General features: G+C 60.2%; 1 protein-coding gene across 25 annotated transcripts in view; it reads left to right on the top strand.

Moving 5' to 3' along the window:
• The window catches only part of PLEC (plectin), a 112,199-nt gene that overhangs the window by 70,432 nt on the left and 15,019 nt on the right, over positions 1 to 26,748 (top strand). For 9 of the 25 annotated variants that reach the window (XM_033155986.1, XM_033155990.1, XM_033155992.1 and 6 more), the window contains 26 exons: positions 6,819 to 6,880; positions 7,962 to 7,976; positions 8,540 to 8,629; positions 9,939 to 9,974; positions 11,049 to 11,126; positions 11,251 to 11,343; positions 13,439 to 13,605; positions 15,931 to 16,046; positions 16,212 to 16,318; positions 16,407 to 16,526; positions 17,624 to 17,719; positions 18,367 to 18,494; positions 18,994 to 19,087; positions 19,179 to 19,333; positions 19,756 to 20,065; positions 20,623 to 20,700; positions 21,842 to 22,003; positions 22,109 to 22,213; positions 22,556 to 22,651; positions 22,888 to 23,013; positions 23,965 to 24,117; positions 24,215 to 24,369; positions 24,953 to 25,079; positions 25,211 to 25,394; positions 25,927 to 26,084; positions 26,242 to 26,420. In XM_033155986.1, the coding sequence (XP_033011877.1) occupies positions 6,819 to 6,880; positions 7,962 to 7,976; positions 8,540 to 8,629; positions 9,939 to 9,974; positions 11,049 to 11,126; positions 11,251 to 11,343; positions 13,439 to 13,605; positions 15,931 to 16,046; positions 16,212 to 16,318; positions 16,407 to 16,526; positions 17,624 to 17,719; positions 18,367 to 18,494; positions 18,994 to 19,087; positions 19,179 to 19,333; positions 19,756 to 20,065; positions 20,623 to 20,700; positions 21,842 to 22,003; positions 22,109 to 22,213; positions 22,556 to 22,651; positions 22,888 to 23,013; positions 23,965 to 24,117; positions 24,215 to 24,369; positions 24,953 to 25,079; positions 25,211 to 25,394; positions 25,927 to 26,084; positions 26,242 to 26,420 (3,190 nt within the window). Of the gene's footprint in view, positions 1 to 175; positions 185 to 256; positions 441 to 2,104; positions 2,123 to 4,139; positions 4,360 to 6,818; positions 6,881 to 7,961; positions 7,977 to 8,539; positions 8,630 to 9,938; positions 9,975 to 11,048; positions 11,127 to 11,250; positions 11,344 to 13,438; positions 13,606 to 15,930; positions 16,047 to 16,211; positions 16,319 to 16,406; positions 16,527 to 17,623; positions 17,720 to 18,366; positions 18,495 to 18,993; positions 19,088 to 19,178; positions 19,334 to 19,755; positions 20,066 to 20,622; positions 20,701 to 21,841; positions 22,004 to 22,108; positions 22,214 to 22,555; positions 22,652 to 22,887; positions 23,014 to 23,964; positions 24,118 to 24,214; positions 24,370 to 24,952; positions 25,080 to 25,210; positions 25,395 to 25,926; positions 26,085 to 26,241; positions 26,421 to 26,748 lie in introns of those variants that run through there. The other 16 variants (XM_033155987.1, XM_033156003.1, XM_033156008.1 and 13 more) reach the window with 10 other exon arrangements.

Consider the following 26,748-nt stretch of genomic DNA (forward strand, 5'->3'; position numbering starts at 1 on the left):
CTAGACGGCCTCTGGGCTCCCCCTTCCCAGTCCCACCCTGTGCCTTCCTTCGCCTGGAGAACAGGCAGCCTCCAGTCCATAGCCTGCCGGGAGCGGCTCCGGCCGTCGTGCCCGCTCTCCTGGCCCCCGGGAGCGGGGCTCGGCCTGGGCCGTCGGCGGTGCGCATCTCTGGCAGCCGGGCCTGGTGGCGAGGGGCGGGCGCGGGGCGGGGCGCTTCCTGCTGCCGGAGCCGTCGAGCCGGCAGGACGGGAGGGAGCCAGAGCGCGTCGCCATGGCTTCCCGTAGCAGCAGCAGCAGCAGCACCCTCGGCGGGAGCGCGGAGCCGTCAGTGAGCGCCTACTTCGCCTACAAGCGGGAGGTGCTACTGGGCGCCTCGGAGTGGCTCAGCGCCCCCGAGCGCTACCGCCAGCGCCTTCTCTACAGCCAGCTCTGCTGCGTAGGTAGGTGGGTGCGTGGCAGCGAGCGAGCGAGCGAGCGGTGGGAGACGGGCACTGCCAGGCAGCAGCTGCACCCCTCCCTCCTGCCAAGGGTCCGCGCCGTCCAGCCTCGGTCCTCCTCGTCTTCAGCCGCGGGGAGCCGAGGGTTAAAGGGGGCGCGGAACGAGCTGTCTCCGCCTCCCGTCCCCGTAGCAACCAGCCCGCGCACGCGTGCTCCCTTGCAAGAGAGGGAGTCCTGGCTGAGTGCGCGCTCCCGACCCTTCAGAGCCCTTTGCCAGCGCCGCTACCGGCCAGAGCCCAGGGAGCGCGTGGAGGAAGCGCGGTTGACTAGAGTCTCCTCAGCGGGAGCCGCCAGGGGTGCTTCTCGCCTCCCGCGGGGCTGCCCCATCTCTGTGCCTGGATTGGCACCTCCTAAGGGGCCCTTGCCACGCGGGTGGGAGGCAGAGGAGCCTTAAAATACATCTCTATATGCGAGCGTGTTTATTGTTTTTCAAAATGTAGCAAACAGCAAAACAAACCGGCCATTCTTGAGCTCCTTGAGGCAAATGCCGCTCCTTCTCTCGCAAGACCTCCATGCCTTTGGGGTGATCTCTGTCTGGACAGGGGTGGGGGTGGGGCTCGGCTCCTGGGAGCCGTTTTTAATTACAAGGCTGCATTAGAAGACTGTGAATCAAAGTTTCCCCATCCCACTTTCACTCTGGAGGGCACGAAGCCCAGAGGAAGCAGCGGCCGGCCTGGTGTCCTGCCTGGAAAATGTTCTGGTCAGGCTTCTGTGGGCTGGGGAGGAGGGAGCCCCTCCCGCCCTTGGCAGGCTCACCTGGCAGCAAAGGGGAAGGACGGAGGAGCCCGTCCTGCCCTGCCGGTGGGAGAGGGATCCCTGCCAACAGCATCCCAGTCCTTTGGCAAATCTGCATAAATTCCTCAGTTTCTGCTCATGGCTGGGTGTGGACCTCCTCAGCACTAGGAACTTGGTTTCAGAAAGAAATGCAGCCGGTACAGTCAGCACTTTGCATACTTCCTGCCCCGAGGAGCTTGCAATCCAAAACACACATGAGGGAGCAGAGGATGGAGAGGCAAGGGGGAGGGAGCGCCATTCTTTCTGTTTGGAATGTAAGCTCCTTGGGGCAGGTACCTGCTGCTGTGCCAGGGCTGGCTCACCTGTGCAGGCCCTCCGGGAGGTGGATGCAACTAGTGCGAAGCGATGATGAGATGCAGGCCGGAGGGTCGTCCCTCCCAGTCAGGCCCTGCTCCCAAGCCTCTTTTTTAGAGGGACCTGGCTGTAGAGGCTGAGCTGGCTGCGGGGCAAGGCTGCTGCGTGCAAAGATTTGCCCCACAAGTGCGGCAACTGCTCAGCACCGGAAGGATCCGGCAAGGGATGCTCTCACCTGGAGCCCTGAGTCACCCTGGCGTCAGCTCACCTGGAAGGCGCATAGTCAACCCCCTGGAATCTGCTCCCTCAGGGCACAGTGGCTTTAAGATAAGGCTGTCTCTGCAAGGCAGCTCCAGGGGCAGAAAGGGACTGGGCTCCTGAGGGGGAGAGGCTGCTGCAGGCCGGACTCTCCTTCCTTGGAGGCTTCTAAGCAAAGGTTACCAAAGGTTACCGTACATTTTTTATCTGTGATTCCTGCATTTGCACTCTGATGCTCTTCTACGGAAGCTTCCTGGAGAGCCCTGCCCCAGTGCTGGTCCAAATGGGATGAAGGCCTTGAGCCAAAAGTTCCCTGATTTCTCCATGTGCCACACGTGTGTGTGTGGGGGGGGAGGCTGCCCTGGGTCCTGTTTGAGAGTGAAGGAGGGGGGCAAAATGTCCTGATGGAGGAGCTGGTGCCCTGTGGTGTTGGAGTTTGGGGCTGGGCCCTGTTCCCAGCTCTCCCCAAGGCCTTGTTTGCCCAGGGAGGGGTGGCTGTGGGGTGGAGAGAACCGCAGGGAGGAGGAGCGCAAACAGCTAACTGCCTCCTGCCTGTTTCCTCTTTTGCCCCCCAGGAGAGCCTTTCTCTCTTCCACCCCAATTCCTTAGCCACTGTGTCCCCTGCCTATGGGGTGCTGCTGCTGCTGGTGGTGTGACTCAGTGTGGGCCTTGGCACCAGGGCAGGATGTGAGCAGCACCCCCATGTCCTCTGGCGTCAGAGTGCAGGCCGCTGGCCCAGATGTGTCGGCTGCGGCAGCAGCAGCAGCTGGAACTTCTCTGTGGTTTCGAAACTGTTGTGCTGCACATTCCTCTGGTGTGCTGGGACCCAGCCCAGTTCTGCTTCTGGGGAGCCAGGCGGGGCCTGGGCCTGGCTGCCCTGGAATGTGCTCCTGGGGCTGTGGGGTGGGGGTGGGGGGAACAGCCACTGGAGCAGCAGCCGCTGCAGACTTTGCCCTGGGTGTCTCTCTGCTCCCAGCTGCACCGTTGGTGAGGTGGGGTGGGGTGGGGTGGCACCCAGTGGCCTTCTCCAGACTCTTCCCTCAAGGGGGGGGGAATCTGAGGAGCCACTGGGAAGCCATAGGAACAGGAGGATGAAGGTGCGCCCCCCGACCCCTGAGGTGTGCATGGGGTTCCTTCTCCTTCCCTTGCACCTTCTGCAAGGTTTAGCCCTGCACCCTCCTCCTCCCTGCCCACACCTGACAGGGGGGCCCTTGGGAGGGTTGGCGCACGAACACTCCTGCAGCCCTGTGGCCATTAGTTGGGCGTTGCCCTGCTAGCAGGGTGAGTCACAGCCCAGCCTCGTGCCAGCCTGGTGCCTTCCACCCGGGCAAGCTCCAATGCTGTGCGCACGCTTCCAGCCGGAGGAGAACTCTGGGCCTGTCAGGATGGCTGCCACTGAAGGTTGGGCTGCCCCCTATTGCCTCATGGGCATTGGGAGCCCTGCCTTCTTCCTCTGAGACTGCTGGCAGCAACCTTCTTCCCTGGGTGCTAGGAAGACCTGGCCCCACCCCAGGCTCTGGCCGGCCCACGTGGTGCCCTTTCTGCAATTCACTGGGGGCAGCATCTCATTTTATCTCCACACCAACCCTGTGAGGTAGGCTAGCCAGAGAGAAGGGTTTTCCCCAAGGCTACCCAGTGAGTGGCTATTCGAACCCAGACCACTACACACTGCCCACCACGACCCTTTCCCCCCACTCCTGCCTTCAGTGGAACAGACAACCTTGAGTGGTGCTGGACTTTCCTTCATTGGAGGCTTTCAAAACTGGATGGGATGACCACCTGGCCTGGATTATTTAGCTGTGATTCTGGCATTGCAGGGGGTTGGACTAGATGGCCCCTGGGCTCCCTTCCAACTCTACAGTTCTGTGATTTTGATGGCCTGCCTGCATTGGATCAGGGAGCGGAGCTGGCTGGGAGTCTTAAAAGGGACCATAAGAATGAAAGGGGTGGAAGAAGCTCTTCCTTTGGGTATACTCTGGGTGGAAACAGGAGCTCTGTGTTTCCCCTCTGTGTTGATTGTGGAAGCACAACTAGGACTGGAGCAGAGGGGACCTGATCCCCTGGGTGCAAGGGGAGCTCTTAATCCAGGCCTCTGATGCAGACTGGCCAGGAAGCGGTTAAGTTTGCAGGAAGCCCTCTGGGCAGAGCTGAGGTTTCCTGCCGGCTGGGCTGGGCAGGGCAGAGCAGAGCAGAGCAGGGGAAGCCCAGTTCCCTCCCTCGGAGAGAGTAGTGGGCAGGGCTCAGGGGAGGCGCTGAGGGCCCATCCCGGCTGGGGCAGGGCTCAGGCAGTTGCTGGCGGCAGCATCTAGATGCTGCCAGGAGCCGAGTCTGTTTGGTTCAGCGCCTTGTGCCCGGAGCCTGTGCCCACAGCCGCTGCCCCCACCATGTCCCGGCAGAGGTTGCGCAGCCGAGAGGCAGCCGATGGGCCCCCCACCTCCCCAGGGCTGGCGGACAAGAGCAACTCGGAGGAGAACCTGTACAAGGCGGTCCTCAGGGCATCTGAGGGCAAGAAAGGTACTGGGTGGGTGTGCTTTAGGGGTTAATGGTGCCCCACCTGGGACAGAGATGGCGATGGATGGGGCATTTTGCATTTCCCCACAGCTTCCTTCCTTCCTTCCTTCCTTCCTTCCACCCTCCCTCTGGGCACAGCGGGGCCTGTGCTATGGGAAGTGGGAGGCTCTGGCTAGGATGAAGATCCAGGAAGGGTTGTGGCTGCTGCCAGGCTGTGTGTTTGTGCAAGGCTGTGTGTTTGTGTGTTTCTGCATATGCACCGCGTGGTAGGGCAGCGTGAGGACGTTGGCAGCGGGTCTGGGTCTTGGGGTCCAGGGGTGCTGGTGAGGTTCCCTGGGCTCGGCCTCTGATCTCAGTCAGTTGGCTGCTTTTTCTGAGGTTCTCGGTGTTGGGGGCCCCCTAAGCTTGGCACAGCTGGGTCTCCTGAGGTGGCTGTGTTGTGTGTGGAAACAAAATAGAAAATTCTTTCCAGTAGCACCTGTGTGTGCCCACCTTGAGTAGGGGCTGTGGCCGCTTTTTTGCTGTCAGGCTTGGGTGGGCTTGCCACCTTTTAGTGGGGGTCCTGTGCCTTTAACAGGCAGAAATTCAACAGGTTAGGCTTTCCGCCCCTCTGCAGATTTGCGCCTGTTGATTCTCAGCCCCCTAAAATCCAGGTGTGTATATATATATTCGAGGAGAGCTGCCACCCCTTCTGTGTAGTCGGGGCTTCCTTGCGCAGCCGTGGGGCAAAGGCAGGCCATGGGTTGCCAGCCAGGAGTGGGGGGCAGCACATGAGGCCTTGGGGTGGGTTGCTTGCCGGGCACTCCCTGCACATTCCCTGTCAGGGTGGGGAGGGGCAGGCCTTCCTTGCGCTTCCTGGGCTCCTGGCTGCTCTGCTTCTGCTGGGCAAATCCCAGCCTGCAGGAGCCAGAGGAGGAGGAGGAGGAGGAGGAGGAAGGGAGCGAGACACAACAAGCTGAGCCCCTGGTCTGGCCCGGAAGCCATGGCAACCGGTCACATGGGGGCTGAGCCAGGGCTCCCAGCCCAGGCGCCAGGGGATGGCTGAGGGGTTCCCTGGGGACAGAGAGGGGCACCCAGTGACCACTTGGCTAGATTGTTGGCCCAAGTGGCGTCCTGTTCCCTGGCAAGACCCACCCCCACCTCCCCAGGGAATCCTGCCTCCTGTCTTAGAGTCATAGAACTGTGGATTGGCAAGGGACCTCAGGGGTCATCTAGTCCAACCCCTGTCAGAGGGTGCCGTGGGGTTGAGGCAGACTGCTCACACCAAGTTGGGCAGAGGAGCCAGGCCTCTTTCTGCTACCTCTTAAAGGACAGGGTCTTTCCAGGAGGGTGGGGTTTTTTGGGGGTGCTCTCTCCCGTTTCCACCTGTGCAGCTGGATTCCTTTCTCCCTCAATGGTGCCCCCATTGTTGTCACTGGGGGGGGGCACACTCATCCTGATTGCTGTGGCCTCTTTGGGCTTCCTGTGGCCCACAGATGTGGCCCTAGCCATGGACTTGGGTGTCTCTGGACAGGGATTATAGCCAGACCCACAGGAGGTGAACCTGCTGGTCACTTCACTGAGACCCCCGAAAATGTCTCTGGGTCACATGCCCTTGTGGGGTGCTGGTTTGGAGGCGTCCCTAGGGCAAGAGGGAAGGACTCTGGCCCACAGTGGCCTAGCAAAGCCCCTCAGACTGGGGCTCCCGGTGCAGCTGGCTGGAGGAGGAGGGGCTGTGGTGGCGAAAGGGACAGAGCAAGCGCAGGACAACTGTCAGACTTTGGAAAGCTGGTATCACTGGATAAAGTTCATCAGTTTTGTTGCATTAATTAGTCTTAATTGGATTTTGAAAACACGTGCAACCGCTTTGCATTTTATTGTGTTATTATCTTCCTTTGCGGGTCATGCAAACTTCTGTTCCGAATAATGCTTTTTATGGGGCAGGGTTGGGCGCACTGGGCATGAGCTTATGGGACTGAGGGGGCAGTGGATCCCAAAGGTTTGGGAGTCAGGGGTGCAGATGACCCTGAACTATGGACCTGATAGTCTGAGTGACTCAGGGGAGGGCAGCTTCCTCTGTGAGTGTGGTGGGGAGACCTGCGCTGGTGGCAGGCAGGCCAGCCACAAAATGGACATGGGGGGGGGCAAGGGTGCCAGGGCTCAGCTGCAGCCCTGAGTGCCCTCCCCCTTTGTGGGAGGGGCCAGGTGGGGCCTCTTTCTCTCTTGCTGGTGGCCTTGGCTTTTGTGCCAGGCCTGCTAAGGGTGATGGTGCAAGGGGCTGGCACCGGGTGCCTGAGTCACTCTTGCATTTCCTTCCTGTTGCATTGGGTGAATCACCTCCCGGGGCCTGGTGGTGATTCTGGCTATGACTGCTGCCGCAATTTCCTTCCTGGAGGTGGGGGCTGCCCCCAAACTCTCTCTGAGCTGCCCCCGCCAGGCTCCCTGCAGCCCCTCGACTCATGTCCGCCTCTCCTCTCTTGCAGATGAACGGGATCGGGTCCAGAAGAAAACCTTCACCAAATGGGTCAACAAACACCTTATCAAGGTAAGGGTGGTGACACCTTCCCCTGCACCCCCCCCCTCACCACTGAAAAATAAATCCCAGGGAGATGGCTGAGAGCCTCTCAGGGCTGCAAAGCGAGAGAAAAATATATTCCAACTAAATAAATCTCAGGACACTCTGGCTGGGGTGGGCTTTTAGTGGGCAAAGACCCAGCTTTGCCAAGGACACGGGGGGGGGGGCTGGTTGAAGGTTGTCTCTTTCTCTTCCCTCCCCCACTCCCCTGGCAGACAACCATGCCATTCTGGATCTGACACACCCCACATTTCCTTCCCCTGTGGTGGAAAGAACACCCCCCAACCCACTTCACTTCTGAATGGGTCTATTATCTGTGTGATTGTGGGGTGTGGTCTGCCCCCCCCCGCCCAGTCCTGTGACTCCTGTTGCCAGAGGCGCCCACAGAACTGTAGGATTGTCAAACTGGGAGGGACCCCAAGGCTCATCTAGTCCAGCCCCCTGCAATGCAGGGATCACAGTCACTTGGGGGGCTGTCCTCCCCCAACACCCAGACCCTCCAGTGTCTTGCCAGCCAGTGGCACCTGGGGGGCAGCACCATCCCCTGAAGGGACCCCTTTGCTTACCCTGCCTGTTGCCAACCCCGCTGGTAGTAGCTTCAATGGCCGGAGCTCCTCTGAGTGCCCCCTCCGCAGCCCCCCCCAAGGGAGCCGTGGATTCGTTTGCTTTGAAACCTTGGCAATATCAGCAACATGCTCTAACCAGCTCAGCTAAGCTGACCATCAGTTTCAATGGGTCTCCTCTGAGTAAAAGCTGAATGCATTCACCAGGTCTCCCTCTTCTCTCCACCACCAGCAGCCTCATGAGAGGTAGAAACCTGCCCATGTGGTGCCTCTGCCAGGCCTGGTGGGGGCAAGGGCTGGGATGGCCAGTGTGAGCCCACCAGTGCCTGGCACCATGCAGGTTCCATCCCTTGGCATGTTGTGCCCCCCCCCCCACTCTCTCTGGGACTGTTTCCTCTGCTTCCTAACCTTTTTCTCTCTCTTCCTGCCTCCTCTCTCCTCCTCCTCCTCCTCCTCCTCCTCTTCTTCCTCCTCCTTCCTGGCAACAGCACTGGCGAGCAGAGGTAGGTGCCCAGGAGCTGCCCAGGGCTCTGTCTTGCTCTCTCGTCCTTTCTCTCCTCATTTCCTTCTGCTCTGTCCAACCGAACACCCAAAAGTGCCTCGGGAAGAGTCAGGCCACTGGCCGGTGACTCCCTGGCCTTTCAGGGGTTTTTCCCCATTTCCCCAGTTGGTGGTGGTGGGGGGAGCTTCCATATCTTCTCTGCCACTGAACTGCAGCCCCCCCCTGCACTGTGATCCCCCCAGGTGGTGGCTGCTGCCAGGAGGGTCTGCAGAACTAGGGATCCACTCGGAGGCACCTGCCGACTGTCCCTAAGAGTGGAGAGGGGATCCCTTTTGGGTCAAACGTGCTAAGGTTGGCCAGGCCTGAGGGTGGGGGCTCCTTTCAGGATGGGGGTGGGATGGGATCAGTGCACCCTGTGTGGTTGGGGCCTGGGATCCCTAGAGAGGTTGGGGGGAGGGTAGTTTCAGGCGCCCCGCCTTGCCCTTTGCTTGCTGGTGGTAAATGGGTGGGAGGGGGGCTGGCTGGCTCCCCCTTGCTGCTCCTAACTCTCTTTGCCCCTTCCAGGCCCAGCGCCACATCAACGACCTCTACGAAGACCTCCGCGATGGGCACAACCTCATCTCCCTCCTGGAGGTGCTCTCGGGAGACACACTGGTACGTAGAAACCTCCTCCCCCCGGGGGGACTGGCAGCTCCCCCTGTACCCCCCCTACAGCAGGAAAGGAAGTCTCGTCAACAAGACCCCCCCAGACCTCCCCATGCTGCACTGCACCCCAGCTACTGCTGCCTTCCCCTGGAGTGTCTTAGACCCCTCCTCTCCTGCCTGCTTCCCATCCCCTCCCTTCCCACTGCCCTCCTGCTTGGGACTCCCCCTCTCAGACCCCCCCCCCCCCGGGATCCATCTCCCTGCTGAGCCTGGAGTTGCCAGCTGCCAGGCAGACTTTTTGGGGGAGGAATGTCCCACCCCCATCCAGTGGTCTGTGCCTGCCAACTCCATTTTGCAGCCCACCTGAGTCTGAGAGTCCAGCTCTTTCTTTAAAAAACGAGAGAAGCATGGGGGGGGGCAGGGAGGGTGCTGCTTTGCTCTTGCCCAGCTGCTCCCCCCCATCTTCCTTTAAAAAAATATAACTTGTATTTGAATTTACAAATGTAAAGATACAACAATACCAAATACACACCCATATTTAGAGTATTTTTGGAATCTCCAGACTACCCTCCATCCCCTCCCTGGGTCCTATGGGCAACATTTTCAGCTGCATCTTATTTCATAATCCATATTTTATATCTCTCCATATTGTCCATAGTAATTGTTACATTACAAGTGTTATTAGAATCCTGCTGGTGTTTTCATCTGCTTGCAGTGGTCTCCTAAATACCGCCCCCCAATCTTCCAGTCCTCTGCCCACAGTCTGTCTGTGCCCCACTTGCAGGCAGGAAGGTTGCCCTAGGGAAGCCTTGGCGAGTGGCAGGAAGTGTGGGGCACAGGCAGGCAGAGAGCCCCGGGGGGCCCTTGGAGGGATGTGGGGGGGGGGGAAAAGACCCACCCAGGCTCCCTTTGGGGTTCAGAGCACCCACCCCACCTTCCACAAGCATCGCCTAACAACAAGAGGTCCAGAGAGTTAGTTTTAGGAGGCGTCGCCCACATTTCGCCCCAGGAACTTTGCAGCGCAATGCTGGGTGCCTGCCCCTCCTGGGAATAACAGCCGCTCACCTGCTGCTCTTGTCTTCGGTTGCCCCCCCTGCCTCCCCCCTCTGTCTATGCGCTCTAACACCGTAACTCTTGTGCGCTGCACGGGGGTCTCTCTCTCTCTCTCTCTCTCTCTCTCTCTCTCTCTCTCTCTCTTTCTGTCTCTCTGCTGCCCGCTCTGTTTGTCTCTCCTCCGGGCGCGACTCTGCCTTCTGACCGCTGCCCTTTGGCCTCTGCCCCCCTCTTTGCTCGGCTGCCACCTGCCGCCGCCCCGTAGCCCAGAGAGCGCGACGTGATCCGGAACTTGCGGTTGGTGAGTGGTTCTGCTCCGCCCGCCCCCGTCGCTTCCTGCATGGCATTGCACCCGCCACCCGCACGCCTGGCCTGGGTTGAGCTGCTGGGTTGGGTGCCAAGGAGACCCCCCCCACCTCCCACTTGCTGGTGCGGAAGTGATGTTGCTCCTGTCTCTCCCAAGGCGAGCTCTGCCTGGCCCACGGCCAGAGGTGCCACCTCCCAGGGGCTCAGCTCTTTTGGGGGCCTCAATATTTTGGGGGCTCCCCATTGTTCAAAAGGGGTGGAGGAAGAGCTGTTGGCCATTGAAACCATGCTGCTCCCCCCATTCATCTCTGCTCCTGGCTCCTCCCAACACCCTGACATCACACGCACGGTGGTGCCCCCCCCCAATTCTCCCTCGAAAGTTGGTGCCTCTGCCCATGGCTAGCTAGTGGGGGGGGGGGGAATTTGTCCCACTGCCTCCAGCCATGTGGCTATTGAAGGAGTTAGCCTCCCTTTGTGCCCATGGAGGAGGCAGAGGGGAGCCCCAGAACCCACCAGGTTATGGGCATCAGGGTGCTAAATGGGAGGGGGGGGTGGGCCAATGAAGATCCCAGCAAGCCATTCCCCAGCCCCCCAGGTTTGGCTTCAGCCGGGCCTTGGCCGGAGGGGTGGTGGTCTGTGCTTGCAAAGAGGGAAGAGGGGTTCTCTGTATTTACACCCTGCCTCTTCTCCTTGTGCCAGCCCCATAGCTGGGCATGGGTAAGGGGTTCCTCAGATGGGCCAGTGTGTGGTGCAGGAAGCAGGCCAGGAAGGGGGGGGGGAGAGGCGGATGACAGAAGCCTTTACACTGGCCGCTGCCTGAAGGTGTCCGGCAGGGAGGAAGCAGCCTGTGTGGGAGGGGGGCATGGAAGGAGAGCATTTCCTGGACATTGTTCTCTGACTTGTGTCTGGCAGGAAGGATTTTGGGGCTGGCCTCCCCCCTCTTTCCTCCTGCTGTGCTGGGATCCTCTGCTGGGGAGGCGGACCAGGGCAGTTTTTTTGGGGGGGGTCACTGTGCCCAGAAATGGAGCCTGGCAGGGCAGAGACACTGACCTTCCCCCTCCTCCTGCAGCCCCGGGAAAAGGGCCGGATGCGGTTCCACAAGCTCCAGAATGTGCAGATTGCCCTGGATTACCTGAAGCACCGGCAGGTGAGACCCGGGGCCTGGTGAAGGGGCTGGTGGTCAGGGAGGGAGGGAGTCCGGCCTGGTCTGCCTTGAGGGGTCGGGGTGGCTGGAGCCCCCCTTATAATTGCGGGGATGTGCCATTTCCCAGGTGAAGCTGGTCAATATCCGGAACGATGACATTGCGGACGGAAACCCCAAGCTGACTCTGGGCCTCATCTGGACCATCATCCTCCACTTCCAGGTGAGTGGGGAGGGAAGGCTGCTCTCGGGGGGGGGGGGGATGACGACGCTGAGCCCTGGCATGGGAAATGGGCCTAGGCACAGCTATGCCAGAGCTGGCCTGCCCTGTGGTGGCCCCTGAGCCTGCCAGTGGGCACCCTTTTTTAATAAAGATTTTATTAATTTTCACAATAAACAACAATTACAAATACAAAATACAAACACAATAAAAACACAACACTTACTTGTCAAATGCAAGATGGTTCTTGTAAAATTAGATTCAGAAGCAATACAAACGCAAGTGGGTGAGAAGATTACAGTTTTTATTCTGAACAGCAAGTAAAATATAAATTACCAAGCAGCACTTCAATCTGCCACTGGGAAGCTTGAAAAAGTGGCAAAGTGACCCCCTGAGAGACTCTTCCTTTGCACAACCCTCTGGCCATGAGTCCGTGCACAGCTTCTCACTGCCAAGCTCAAAAACTAGATATTTTATAGATGCCGTGCCCTGTTAGGGCCAGCGCAGATTCGGCTAGGAGCTATTCTACATCCAAGACAAGAAGCCAGGTCACACATCAAAGGCTTTTACTGACCAGTGTCATTTGCCACACATCAAAGACTTTTTTTTTTTTACAAGGGATAGGTAAAGTAATAAAACCTAGATAACCAGAGCCAGGAAGAGATGACCATGTCAGATCACTTTCTCCTTGAAATCACAATAATCTTCCCCAGGAGAAGGTGGGCAGGGATTTCATTCCATGCCAGGGAGGGTCTTCTGGGGGGAAGGGAAGTTGCAGAATCCCCCCCCCTCCCACAGCTCCCGTCTCTTGGCTTGTTAGCCATCCAGATCTCAGACAACACAGTCCAACAAGTCAGTAACATTCAGCTTGAGCGCAGAGTCCTGGCTGAGTTGTGGCCAAGCCCCCCATGGCTCGGGGAGCTGCTCCACCTCATGGGCTGGGTCCCCTCATGAGACGGAAGATGCACCAGCATTTTAAGACAAGGGGCAGTGGGGTGCAGTGGTTAGAGGGCTAGACAAGGACCCGGGAGAGCGGCGCTTGAGTCCCCACTCAGTGACGCAGATGGCGGGGTGACCTTGGGCCAGTCACTGCCTCTCAGCCTCCTTCTCAGGGTTGTTGTGGGGATTAAATGAGCAGGGGGAGAACCGGGCTCTGCCACCTTGAGCTTCTTGGAAGCAAAGATGAGGAGTGACTGCAGCAAAACAACCAACCAATTGGTTGGGAGGATAGGAGAGGCTTTGCCTGGGGGCACCATGCAATGGAGGGCTCTGCTGGAAAGCCCCCCTCCCTCTCTGCCTCCTTTCCTCTCCCCCCTCCCCCCCATTCTTTTATGCAGAGTGAGGGTGCATAGGAGAGGAGACCCACCCACCATCTTGTGGAGCCTCGTGGGGGGGAGGGGAAGAGGGGCACCCTGAGGTGCTGCTGGGGAGGAGCACTCCGGGTGTGGCCGCTGTGGGCTGTGGTTGCAGCAGGAGAGGAGTCTGTGGCTGGCCGGGCCTGACTCACCCATTGCTCCAGGACACACAGATTTTCCACCGCTAGACGCTGATGCAACCACCTTGGCTTGTGCCCCAGAGAAGAGGGGTGGCGTGGGGAGAAGGGAGGGAGGCACGTGCCCCTTGGGGGACCCAGTGGGCACCCCTCTCTGCACACGCTTCCTTTGGGGGCATCTGACAGGGATGCTGCCTTGATCCAACCACAGCAGGACATCAGCAGAGCCTGCTGGATGAGACCCGAGGGGGCCCCTCTAGTCCAGCCCCCGTCCCCACAGGGGCCAACCAGATGCCCCAATGCAGAAACCACAAGCAGGATTGGAGCCCAGGAGCAGCCCTCTGCCCTCCCTCAGGCCCTTCTGGCTCAGACGGCAGGCAGGATGCCCAGGGGAGAAGGTGCCCATCCTCCCTCTGCCCCGTTTGGCTCTCCTGGGCGACTGATGCCCCTGCCCAGGTTGCAGAACATACATATCCATTCCTCCTCCTCAGCCCCCTTGGAATGGGCAGTGGGGCTGCCGTGGGTTTTTGCTGCAGAACGATGCTGGCCCTGGGTACCCCCCATCTGTGCCCGCCCAGCTCACCCCTCGGCTTCCCTCGCCTGCAGATCTCAGACATCCAGGTGAGCGGCCAGTCGGAGGACATGACCGCCAAGGAGAAGCTGCTGCTGTGGTCCCAGCGGATGGTCGAGGGCTACCAGGGCCTGCGCTGCGACAACTTCACCACCAACTGGCGCGACGGGCGCCTCTTCAACGCCATCATCCACCGCCACAAGTAAGGGGGGGTCTGCAGGAGGGGGGAGTGTTAATCAAACACAAATCTGGATGCAAGGAAAGTAAGATATACGCCGAATGTCTCAATGCTGTTTGTGCAATGACTCACACGCAGCACAGCCGGAGACCCTGCGGGTTTGTGGTTTGGTGGAGGGACGGAGAAGACTGGGAAGTGAGATGCTGTGAAGTGGGGGGGGTCAGGGGGATGAAATGGGGAAGGAAATCTGGGGAGGCGGTGGAGGAAAGGGAAAGCAATCCCCACACGCCCCACATTTCCTACTCCCCCAAATTTCCCTTCTCTTCAGAAAGGTGCTTGAAGGAGGGGGAGGGGGCCAGCATGCCTTTTTCCTAGTCTCAGCCGGCCTGACTCTGGTCTGCCAGGGGCGGAATGGCACCCTCTGCTGCTTCTCCCTGTGGGTGAGCCCTTGTCTCACCAGCAGAGCAGCGCAGGCGTTGCTTGTGGGGACTGCAGCCCCTGCTCTGCCCTGCTGGGGGATCCCCTTCCATCTCTCCCTCCTGCCCCCCGCCTTCCTCTCCCCACCCCTTGAGAGCTGCCTGCACCCACTTGGCTGGGCTTGTTTGCTCAGAAGCGGCCTGGAGCAGGGGAGAAGTGCTGGCACCCGCCAGGCACAGGCGGGGCTGGGGGGGGGCTGCTGTCCTTCTGCACCTTCTGTGCTCCCCTTCTCCCCCCACTCCGGGTCCCCAAGAATTGTGGGGAACATCTCTCCCCCTCGCCAGCCCCAGCCTGGAAGAGGGTGGGTCCTTCAGGGAGAAGGTTGTTGGGAGAGCAGTCCTGGGGGTGGGCCGGATGGCAATGGCAGATTCCTGCCTCCCTGACGCTGCAAACCTGCAACAAGTCTGAGCCTGGCGCCAGCCTGCCCCACCTTCCCACACGTGGCTGGGAGCAGGGCAGGGATCCGGCCCACCCTGCCGGCGCGCTCCATTCGGAGCAGGGAGTGCAGTGGGGCCAGAGGCAGCAGGCGCCTTTGCTGCTCTCTCCTCTGAGCGCGTGGGCATGAGCGGGCATTTGCGTGGCAGGCGCCAGGCCAGGCACCGGGGCCTGGTGGGGTCTGGATCCCTGCGGGCCAAGGAGGAGCGGGTGGTGATGGTCTGTGAGGAGGTGCCCAGCGTGGACTCTGGGCTGCGGGCACAGACGCTGCCGCGTTCCAACGGGACTGGCGAAGAAGGATGGGCGCTGGCAGGAGGCCGTAACGTCAGCGGCTCCCTGTACTCCGTCCATTCCACGCTGCGGCTGCAGGAAATGTAGGAGGGTCTCCTCACCCCCCCCATGTTCCCCTGAGCTTCCCCCTCCCTCCCTCTCCTTCCTGTAACTGTGTATGGGGGGTGTCAGTTGGGGGGTTCTTAGCCAGCTTCAGGGAGGCGGTCTGTGTTCAGTCCCACCCTGACTCTGGAAGTCCCTTCCCCCACCTCTTCTCCTAATTGTGATGGGGGGGTCCTTCCCATGGGATTGCGTAGCTGGGCTTTCTACCGTTGGTCACATCCGGGGCTGGGAAGGAGCAGCGTCTCTGCAGGGGGGGTGGAGGATCTTTGTTTTGCCCTCCCATTTGCCCCGTGGCTTGGCTCACTTCCCCAAGCACCGCGGGAAGTTTTTGCTGTGCTCTAGCGCCTGGCGTGTGGCGGCTCCTGCTCCTTGCCACCTGGCTGGGATTGTTGGGGCTTACCTGGAAGGCTGCAGCCAGGTGTGATCCTGCCTTGGGCTGGGCTCCTGCTTCTTGCCAGCGCTTGCCTGCCACTGCTTGCTGCCAGGAGATGCTTCTGAGCGGGGCAAAGGCATCTAAAGGCATCTTCTGTCCCCCCCCCCCCCGTTGCTGCAGTTTGTGGGGAGGGGGCTGGGCCAGGCTTCTAAATCCAGCATGCCCCCACCCTGAACACCCCTACCTTTGGGGATTCCCTTGGGTTTTCTGCTGGGCACAAGCATAGAGGGAGAAATGTACACCCCAGGAGGCCAAATGCTTGTTTTCCTGTGGGACTTCTTCAGCCTTCTTTCTCCGACCTCTGGGATGCCACCAGAGGCCCCCCTGCTCTCCCCAGTCAGATAGATAACTCCCTGCCTTTTTTCAATATTTTGTGGATTATGGGTGTTTTGCCTGTTAGGGATGGGCAGTCCTGAGTGCTGCCAGTTTTCCTTCTGTCAAAATGGGTATGCTTTGGTGCCCATCATTGTTCCTTAGATTTCCAAATGTGCTGCTAGCCCCCCAAAAGTTGAAACCCCTAGAAAGAGTTGGAAGGGCCACCTGGTGCCCCCTGCAATTTGGGAGTTGCAGCTCAGAACCCTCTCCTCTCCCTCTGCGTCTCCCCCCGACAGGCCGATGCTGATTGACATGAACAAAGTGTATCGCCAGACCAACGTGGAGAACCTGGAGCAGGCCTTCTCCGTGGCCGACCACGAGCTGGGAGTGACACGGCTGCTGGACCCGGAAGGTGCGTAGAGGTGGAGGGAACCCCAAGGGTCATCCAGCCCCACCCCCTGCCCCGCAGGAGTGGCAACTCAAGGGGAGTGGGCGCCTGTGTGGGTGGCCAAGTGGGCACAGCGTGGCCCTCTGGGGGCGTTTGGGGGCTGACGGCCGCTCTCCTACCCACTTGCAGACGTCGACGTGCCTCAGCCTGACGAGAAGTCCATCATCACCTACGTCTCCTCTCTCTACGATGCCATGCCTCGCGTGCCCGACGTGGTGGATGGCGTCAAGGCCAATGTGAGTGGGGGGCATTTTGCGGGGGGGGGGTGTAGAAGAGGGCTTGGGGTTGGGACCCTCCTCTGACATCTCCCTCTCACCCCTCCAGGAGCTGCAGCTGCGCTGGCAAGAGTACTACGAGGTGGTGACGCTGCTCCTGCAATGGATCCGACACCACACAGTGGTCTTCGAGGAGCGCAAGTTCCCCTCCAGCTTTGAAGAGATCGAGGTGAGAGATCCACCCCCCCATCTTGGCCCTAGCCCACCTCTCCCACCAAGACTGGGCCTGCCTGAGCCCCCCACTGTGCTTGGCCCCTGCTCTGCCCCTGCAACCTTGCTTTCCCTGGCAGGGTGCCCCCCGACCTTTCCCCCTTTGTCCATGCCCCAGTTGCCTGCTTCCAAGCCTGTCCCTCCAGAGGGGCTGCAGGAGCAGGCTGCGTCTCCTGAGTCCGGGCAGGGCCAGTGCCTCCCATCCTCGGCTCCCTTCCTCCTTCCCTGGCGGCTGGCTGGCACGGGATGAAAGGGCAGGCAGTGCACTCCCTCCTCCTTGGTCATGAGAGGATCCTCGCGGCTGCCAGCGTTAGGGCAGGCGTGCCCAGGCAGGGTGCCCAGGGGAAGGAGGCCCAGGAGCGGGAGTTTACGGGCTGCTCTGGCAGAGAAGAAGAAGAAGAGTTTGGATTTGATATCCCGCTTTTTACTACCCGAAGGAGTCTCAAAGCGGCTAACATTCTCCTTTCCCTTCCTCCCCCACAACAAACACTCTGTGAGGTGAGTGGGGCTGAGAGACTTCAAAGAAGTGTGACTAGCCCAAGGTCACCCAGCAGCTGCATGTGGAGGAGTGCAGACACGAACCCGGTTCCCCAGATTACGAGTCTGCCGCTCTTAACCACTACACCAAACTGGCTCCAGGGGGCCAGGCTGAGCACCTCCCAACAGTATCCGGATTCCTCTCTGGCCCTGGGCTGCCATAGAATCGTAGGACTGTAGAGTTGGAAGGGACTCCCAGGGGTCATCTAGGCCAACCCCCTGCAAGGCAGGAGCTGCAAGTAAGGCGCCACTAGAAAAGCAGAACAGAAGGATTGTGGGGAAGAGGCGGCCCTCAGTGGCAGAGGCGGCCCTTGATGGACAGGCAAGAGTTCCCAGGTTCAGCCTTTGCCTCCAGTCAGTGTGGGCGCTAGGGAGCTAAGGGGACCCCAAGGGACGGACCCACCCCTAATTATATTTCCTGTGCTGGAGAGGGGCAGTGCCAGCCTTTGCCCACAAGCCTGGAGAGTCCTGCGCTCTGCCCTCCCCCCCGCTGACCCCAGTTTCCTCCCCCCACCCCAGATCCTGTGGCGCCAGTTCCTGAAGTTCAAGGAGTCGGAGTTGCCCGCCAAGGAAGCCGACAAGAACCGCTCCAAGGCTATCTACCAGTCTCTGGAGGTGAGAGCGGCTCTTCTCTCCCCGCCCCATCTTGCTATGGGGCAGGCTTGGGGAAAAGTGTGGGGTAGCACTGGGTGGGGGCCGCATTGCGATCTGGCCTATGTCCTTTCATGGCTGGTTACTCCTTTAAAGGGTGGCCTGTTTAGGCAGTGGGGTGGGACGGTTCTAGGTCTTCAGAGGCCAGTCCTCCTCCCTGGCATTTTGCAGACTCTGAAGCCCAGGGGGGGGGAGGGCCCCAAGCACAGCGACAGAACAGCTGCCTGGCATGCAGAAGGCCCCAAGTTCAACCCTGGCCAGTGTCTCTCTCTGGGCCTGGAGGAGGTGGAGCAATCCTGGCTCTGGACCAGGCGGTGTCTGGCTGCCAACGGGCAGCAGGGGAGGTCAGCCTAGGAATGTGGGCACAGGGTCCAAGCCCCTCCTGGCCTGGAGTCTTGGGCAAGCCTTGAAGCCCCCCTTGAGCCAGAAAGAAGAGGTGCAAAGACAGAGCACACCCCACACGGATATGGGCCCCTTTGGACTCATAGGATCATAGAATTGTAGAAAGGGACCCCATGTGTCATCTAGTCCAGCCCCCTGCAGTGCAGGGCGCCCAGCTGATTTGCCTTTTCTGTGACTGTTTTCTCCTCGTTCCTTTTGCCCTGGAGCAGCCGTCTGTCCAGTCTGGGCAGCTGAAGGTGCCTCCTGGCTACCACCCGCTGGACGTGGAGAAGGAGTGGGGCAAGCTGCATGTGGCCATCCTGGAGCGGGAGAAGCTTTTGCGCTCCGAGTTCGAGAGGTGAGGCAGCCGGGGCAGCTGTGTAGTTGGGCCCTTGGGCTGAGTCTGCCTGCCTGCCTGCCTGCCTGCCTGTGGGGTGGAGGCACAGAGCGACGGGGCCACTCCCTCCTTCCTTCCTTGGTGGTGGTGGTGGTGGGGAGGGAGTGTGAGAGTCCGGCTGGGTGTCTCCCTCCCTCCCTCCCTCCCTCTCCCCCCTCCGCCCCAACCGGCTGCCAGCCCAGCCCAGCTTTAATGGGAAACACACGGTTGGTGACTCATCTGCGCTGAGCTCTTCAGGAAACAACGGCACAGCTTGAACCGCAGAGTCAGGCCGGGGAGGCAGCCGGGAGCAGCATCAGCAACAGCTGCTGGTGGGCCCCGGGGCTCTGCTTTTGCTGGGAGGGTGGGGTTGGGGGAGGCTGGCTGGAGATGCCCGGAGGTAGGGGGTGCAAGTGGATCGGCTGCTGGAAGGGCCGCCGGGAGGCATCTGCACTGACCTGTCGCCTTTCCCTCCTCCCAGGTTGGAGCGGCTGCAGCGCATTATCAGCAAACTGCAGATGGAGTCGGGTCTCTGCGAGGAGCACCTCAACCAGGCGGACACCCTCCTGCAGTCGGTGAGACGGTCTTGCTGCCGTTTGGGCCCAGGGCCGTGGGGCAGTCTGCTCTGCAGGGCTGCTTGGTGAGCTGCTTCCTCTTCTCCCCCAGGACATCCGCCTGCTGGCTGCGGGGAAGGCGCCCCAGAAGTCGGCGGAGATTGAGCGGGACCTGGACAAGGCTGACGCCATGATCCGCCTGCTCTTCAACGACGTGCAGGCACTGAAGGACGGGCGCCACCCGCAAGGAGAGCAGATGTACCGCAGGTCAGCAGTGCTGCTGCTCCGGCCCCCGCGGGGCTTCCCGTGGCCCCCACGTGCCTCTGCTCACTCCATGCTTGCCTGGGCTGCTCCTCCGCACAAGCCAAGAGCGCCCCCCTGTGCCTGATGGCAGCAGGTGGTAGTGCAGGGTGAATGCTCCTCAGGCGGGGGGGTGGGTGATGTGCTGAGGGGTGTCTGGCATGAGTAGGGGGTCCTCTCCCCAGAATGGAAAGGCAGGTGCTTAGCGCCCCCTTGTGGCAACTTACACCCAGCATCTAGTCCACTGTGCACTGAATGCACCCCATTGCTGCTGCTGCTGCTGCTGCTGCTGCTGCCTGGAGGTGCCCCCTGCCCCCGCCATGTGCATGCATGTGCGCCCACAAGCGACTCCCCCGCTGCCCCTGCTCACCACCCTCTTCCTCCCGCAGGGTCTACCGCCTGCACGAGCGCCTGGTTGCTATCCGCACAGAGTACAACCTGCGCCTGAAGTCTGGGTCGGCCCCCATCGCCCAGGTCACGGTGCCCGTCACGCAGCGCCCGCGCCAGGAGCTGGACGACGTCACCCTGCGCTACCTGCACGACCTGCTGGCCTGGGTGGAGGACAACCAGCGGCGCCTCAGCACGGCCGAGTGGGGCGTGGACCTGCCCACCGTGGAGTCTCAGCTGGGCAGCCACCGCGGACTCCACCAGTCCATCGAGGAGTTCCGCGCCAAGATCGAGAGGGCAAGAGCGGATGAGGTGAGCGCCCCCCCCGTTGCCAGCTGCCCTTCCTGCGGCACTGCCTGGCCTTAGAGTTGAAAGGGACCCCCAAGGGTCTTCTAGTCCAACCCCCTGCAGTGCAAGAATCGCAGCCTTGGTGGTGCAGAAATGGGACCCTGACCCCGTTGCCTTTTGCTAACAGGAATAATATTATGGCACCCACCATAATTGTCCCTCGGAAAGGTTTTTTGGGGGTAGGAGGTCATCTGAAATGTGGGTTTTCCCCTTTTGGTCACCAGGACTGTAAGCTCAGTTCCACTGCTCTCGGCCTCCCCCCCCCCCCGCCTCTACCTTGGAGGCAGGGGTGTCTAATGAGATGCCAAATAGCTCCCACATGCCTCCCCCTACTTGGTGGGCTTGCCAAGGTACCAGGCAGAGGCAGCTCCCTCTACATTGCCCCCCCTGCCCCCCCTCGGCAAAGGGGAGAGAGGTTGTGGGGTGGTGCTATGCGCCTGCCCTTGTGTCTGCCATGTGTTTGCTGCCTGTCCTGGAACTCTCAGCCTTTTTCTTCCTTCCTTCTTGCCCCCCCCCCCCAGGCCCAGCTCTCCCCCGGCCCACGAAGTGCCTACCGGGACTGCCTGAACAAGCTGGACTTGCAGTATGCCAAGCTGCTGGTGAGGAGCATGTGGACTGAGGGCAGGAAGGTGGGGTGGTGGTGGTGGATCCAGGTCTCTCCAGGGCATGAACAGGATCTCCTGTCTCCTCCTGGACCCTGTGCATGATCATCATCTGAGGCTTTTCTTCAGGTGCCTCTTCCACAAGAGATCTGGAGGGCAGTACAAAAGGGGCTTTTCTGCGGTGGCTCCCCGCTTGTGGGACGCTCTCCCCAGGGATGCTTGCCAGGCACCTTCATTGCATATCTTTAGACACCAGGCAAAGACATTCCTCTTCTCCCAGTGTGAGAGCCAGTGTGGTGTAGTGGTTAAGAGCGGTGGACTCGTAATCTGGTGAACCGGGTTCGCGTCTCTGCTCCTCCACATGCAGCTGCTGGGTGACCTTGGGCTAGTCACACTTCTCTGAAGTCTCTCAGCCCCACTCGCCTCACAGAGTGGGGGAGGAAGGGAAAGGAGAATGTGAGCTGCTGTGAGACTCCTTCTGGTAGCGATAAAGCGGGATATCAAATCCAAACTCCTCCTCCTCCTCCTCCTCTTCTTCTTCTTCTTCTTCTTCTTCTTCTTCTTCTTCTTCTTCTTCTTCTTCTTCTTCTTCCTCCCAGGCCTTTGGCTAAATAAGTAGCCCATGGCCTTTTAAATTGTTGGGAGGGGGGTTAATTTTTTAAAAAATTATTGTGCATTTTGCATTTTGATGTTGTCAACTGCCCTGTGGTCTTTGGATGAAGTGCAGTATATACATTTGCTTAATAATAATAATAATAATAATAATAATAATAATAATAGACACGATTCCTTGTGTGTGCCTGTCCTCCAAAATGTGGGTGTCTTGGCACTCAGAAGAGAAGCCAAATGGGGCTTGTGGGCAGGAGAACCCAGGCAAATGAAGGAAAGAGGGCAAATCCTTTCTCTGCTTTGCACAGCCCAGCCTTGAGACGCTCCTTGGTGTTGGCCCCTTCTCCCCTCCCGGTTTTTCTTAACGGAACCCCAAAGTCCTTCCCAGCCTGGAGGACGGGGTGGTGAGGGCAGGCTGCCCCCTTGCGGTGCTGGGTCCCCAGAGGGAGGAGGAGGAGGACAGGGTGCCCCTGTGCGCATGCAGAGGGAGGCCGGGCGCCTGACCCTGTCCCCGGCTGTGCCCTTGCAGAACTCCTCCAAGGCCCGCCTGCGCCACCTTGAGAGCCTCCAGGCGTTTGTAGCAGCTGCCACCAAGGAGCTGATGTGGCTGAACGAGAAGGAGGAAGAGGAGGTCAACTACGACTGGAGCGAGCGCAACAGCAACATGGCCGCCAAGAAGGAGAGCTACTCCGTAAGGCCCCGCCCTCTCGGGGGTGGGAGGTGGTTTGGGGGGCTGCCGAGACCCCCCTGCCCGCCCTTTGCCTGCTGACTGTGCCTTTTCTGCCCCACCCCCCAGGGCTTGATGCGGGAGCTGGAGCAGCGGGAGAGGAAGATCAAGGAGATCCAGAGCACGGGAGACCGGCTGCTGAGGGAGGAGCACCCGGGCAAGCAGACCGTGGAGGTGGGGCTGGGCAAGCAGCCAGGCAGGATCGGGCCCCGGCAGGGAGTGAGGCTTGCCAGTGGGTCCCATGATGGCTGCAGCTCGTGACAGCCGTGGCTGCCTCTGCCACGTGGGTCTCATGAGGCCTCGGCGGGCAGCCATACCCTGGCATTATCTCTCCAGGGGGGCTCTTGTCACACAACCCCCCCCCCCAGTGTCTCACAAGACACAGGGGAGCTGAGCTGGGTGGGTGTGCCCCACCCCACTTTGCTGCCTCTTGCTTGGGGGAGGGAGCAGCTTCCATGGGTGCCCCCAGGTCCTGCCCCGGGGCTGAGCTTCTCCCCCCCCCCCACTCTTTTCCAGGCCTTCCAGGCTGCCCTGCAGACCCAGTGGAGCTGGATGCTCCAGCTGTGCTGTTGCATTGAGGCCCACCTGAAGGAGAACACCGCCTACTTCCAGGTATCTTGGGCAGGGGGCTGGCCGGGCAGGACTCCCGCCCCTCCTGGGGCAAGGAGCATTGCTGGCCTCTGAGGCTGGGCTGCTCCGCTTCTCCCCTGCAGCCAGCCAGCTGCCCTCCTCCGGATGCTTTTGGGCTCAAATTGTTCCTGGGGAGGAGGGGGGCAGCTCTGGGTAGCTTTCCTGCCAGACACAGCTGGGCATCTCCTCACCGGCCTCTTCCTCTGTCTCTCCCCAAGTTCTTCTCTGACGTGAAGGAGGCCGAGGAATTCCTGCGCAAGACCCAGGAGACCATGCGGAAGAAGTTTGTCTGCGACCGCTCCATCACCGTGACGCGCCTGGAGGACTTGCTGCAGGACTCCCTCGTGAGTCCGGCCCCTGGACCCCCCACCCTGCATGCATTTGCACTGTTAAAGGAAATTTCCTGGGCTCACTTGGATAGCCAAACAAAGACACCAGCCAGGAGTATAGAAGCAAAACAGCAGCCTGTAGGCCTGGTCTTTATTCAAGACTGTTGCAACAGGCATGGAAGAAGCCCCGAAAAAAGGGAGGCTTCCTCTTTCATAAGTTTTCCCTTTTTCCTATCAACACCTTTGGTGAAGCATCATGCACACGTCATAGATACATCATACATATGTCACAAACAGGGAGGGGTTTTCTGGCAGAAACTGGTTCATCAGGTTCCCCACCAACCCTCCTTGCCCACCACCATACACCCATCGAGTGATACAGTAGGAATTCCCTGGTATTCCCGGTCAGGAGGGTCTGCTCTTGTCTGTGCGATGTCTACCTGTCTGGCACCCATTTGCCAGGATGCCAGGGATATTCTCCCAGGCAAGGAGGCTGCTGAGTACGTGGTCTCAGGCTCGAGGGATTATGGCTGCCCACATCCCAGACCCACCCCCCCCGCTAGCCATTCCTTTCCTGAACAGTGGAATGGCGCAAATCCATACTGGAGCAATTTTTTATGACTTTCTAAAGTTTTCCCATTGCGCTTTACATAGATACATTTATCAGTGAATTGTTGCATTTGGTAATGTGCAGCTGAAGCCCTTTGAATAGAGATGGGGGAAACTGCGATGAAGTGTTTTGTGGGGACATTTGCAGGAGTGATTGTGTTGATTTTGGTAGTTGGGGGGGGTTTGTATGATGTCTGCCGGTGGGGTGAACCCTCCTTTCAACCTTTACATAAATTCCGGTAACACCCCCCATACCCTGCAGACATTAGGGGGCTCTATGGGTCTCTTCCAGCTCTCCTCTCCTATGAGTCTAACTCTCTTCCTCTCCTGCCACCTCTCTTTGTGCCCCCATGCCAGGAGGAGAAGGAGCACCTGGCTGAGTACCAGGGTCAGCTGGCTGGACTGGCCAAGCGAGCCAAGGCCATTGTCCAGCTGAAGCCACGCAGCCCCAGCACGGCCCTCAAGGGACGACTGCCTCTCCAGGCCGTCTGTGACTATAAGCAGATGGAGGTGAGGGGGGGGTCACGTGTCTGGAAACCGGGTGGGGGGGGTGAACTGGGTCTGGGATGCATCTTTGGAGGCTGCTCACTTCCTCCCCCCTCCCCAGATCACGGTGCACAAGGGCGATTCCTGCACCCTCCTCAGCAACGCCCAGCCGTACAAGTGGAAGGTGCTCAATGTGGCCGGGAGCGAGGCCATTGTGCCATCCATCTGCTTCCTGGTGCCCCCACCCAACAAGGAGGCCCTGGAGGCCGTCAGCAGGTCTGTCAGCATCTCCCCCCCCCTTGCCACAACCCCCTTGCTTTCTTTTCTCCTTGAGGGTGTGGGTAGCAGATCAGAAACCGTGATTAAAACCTCGGATCATATCAGCCGAGAGATATTGCTGAAGCTCCCACTGCCGCAAACTCACGCGAACATCAAAAGAGCTAGATCAGGCCCACGGGGCCCCCTCCAACCCAGCCTCCTCTTCTCACAGTGGCCAAGCAGATGCCTGAATGGGAAACCCACAAGCAGGATGTGGGCACATGAGGAGCCCCCTCCTGCAGTTTCCAGCAAGCGGGCGCAGAAGCACTGCTGCCTGCGACTCTGGAGGGCAAAGCAGAGCCATTAGAGCTAGTGGCCACCCAAGACACCCCCCCCAGTGCCCCTGCCCTCCCCCCTGGCCCCAGTTGAGGAGGAGAGCTGCTGTACTGCTCTTTGGGCTCTGGGGGTGGCATGAGGGCACTTTGCCTCTCTGCCCACCCTGCTCTCTCTTTGGGGCAGGTCGCGGGTGACCCTGGGGAACTCCCAACAACCCCCCCCCCCGAGGCGGGTCTGCAGCCTCCTTCTCCTCTTTCCCCTGCAGGTTGGAGGGCAGCCACCAGAGCCTGCTGACCTTCTGGCACCAGTTGCACATTGACATGCGGAGCCTCCTCTCCTGGCAGTACCTGCAGAGGGACATCCAGCAGATCCAGTCGTGGTCGCTGCTCATTGTGAGGACCGGGTGCTAAGGAAGCTCTTGGGTGGGAGGGAGGGAGGGAGGGGTGGGGTGGGGGGACCGGCAAGCTGGGCTCGAGGGGGGAGGGAAGGGCCCCCTCCTGACCTGGCCTCTCCCCTCCCCCAGTTCCGGACGATGCCCCCTGAGGATTACCGGAAGACCTTGCGCAGCCTGGAGACCCACTACCAGGAGTTCCTGCGCAACAGCCAGGACTCCCAGAACTTCCTGCCGGACGACCGGCTGCACGTGGAGCGCGAATACACCCTCTGCACCCAGAAGTACGAGGTGCTGCTGCGCGGCCTGGAGAAAGGTGAGGTGCCCCGGGAAAGGGGCCCCGTGGCTCTTCCATGGGGGGAGGCCCACTCTGGCATCTGCAGCCAAACAAATCTCCTGGGTCCCCAGAGTCCTAGAATCAGAGTTGTAGAGGAGGAAGAGACCCCAAGGGGCAGCCAGTCCAATCCCTGCAATGCAGGAGTCACAGCTAGAGATAGGCAGCCATCCAACCAACCAACCACTGCTTTAAAAGCCCCAATGCAGGAGAGCCCACTATCTTCCAAGCTCCAGGTTCCTGGGGGGCTGCCTCCGTCTTGCTTTCTGTTTGTTCCAAGTCTACAATTGCCTGTGGTGCTGTGGGCGGAGGGTGTTTCTCAAACCCTCCTTCCATCCCTGCCCAGCTGGACCCCAGCCAGCCCCCTTTCCTCCCACAGGCTGGCTTTGGAGGCCTGGCCCAGGAGACCCCTCTCTCTCCCTTTGCCCCCTTCAGCTGCGCCCCTTCCCCACAGCGGAAGTTGTGGCTGCCTGCTCTTCCACTCACCTGGGCTTGGTTTGTTTGGGTGCCGCAGGGGAGCAGGAGGAGTCTCTCTGCAGGAACTTCATCTCGCAGCTGAAGGACATCCGCCTGCAGCTGGAGGGCTGCGAGTCCCGCACCATCCACAAGATCCGCTCTCCGCTGGACAAGGACCCTGCCAAGGAGTGTGCCCAGCGCATCAGTGACCAGCAGGTACTGCCCCCCCCCCACATGCATCCCTTCCTACTCTGGCAGGAAAGCAGCTGCTGCCAAGTCTGACGCTGCTACCGCCAGTACCGAGCCTGCCCCACTTTGTGGCTTCACTGCGGGCTTCATTCTGCTCCCTCCTCTGCATTTCTTCTCCCTCTAGCAAATCCACCTGGAACTGGAGGGCATCAAGAAGAACCTGGGCAAAGTGAGCGCCAAGACGGAGGAGGTGTTGGCTCAACCAGAGCAGGCCAGCTCCGCCCCCACCCTCCACTCGGAGCTGGACATCACCCTGCAGAAGATGGACCAGGTGTACAGCCTCTCCAGCATCTACCTGGAAAAGTAGGTCCTCCTCTCACCCTGGGACTCTGTCCGCCCATCTGGTCAGCCGGGAGTCACCAGGAGCTGCTTCCGCTTCCCAAGGCCTTTGCTGCCCTCTTCCCTTGGGTCTGGCGGGGGCTCTTCTCTGCCCCCAAGAGCAGCACCTGCTGCCCGGACGATGGGGCTGCTTGGTGTCCTCTCTCCAGCATCTCATTTCTTCCATCGGCTCTTTCACTGGTCTTGGTCTGTGTTCGCCCAACCCATGAGAACATTTGGGAGATGAACCCGCGAGGAAGGCATATCTGTGGGGGGGGGGGGAGGAGGGTGAGAGCCTCTTGGCTCTTCTTCT

This window comes from Lacerta agilis, chromosome 7, assembly GCF_009819535.1.
Source record: "Lacerta agilis isolate rLacAgi1 chromosome 7, rLacAgi1.pri, whole genome shotgun sequence".
NCBI lineage: Eukaryota > Metazoa > Chordata > Lepidosauria > Squamata > Lacertidae > Lacerta > Lacerta agilis.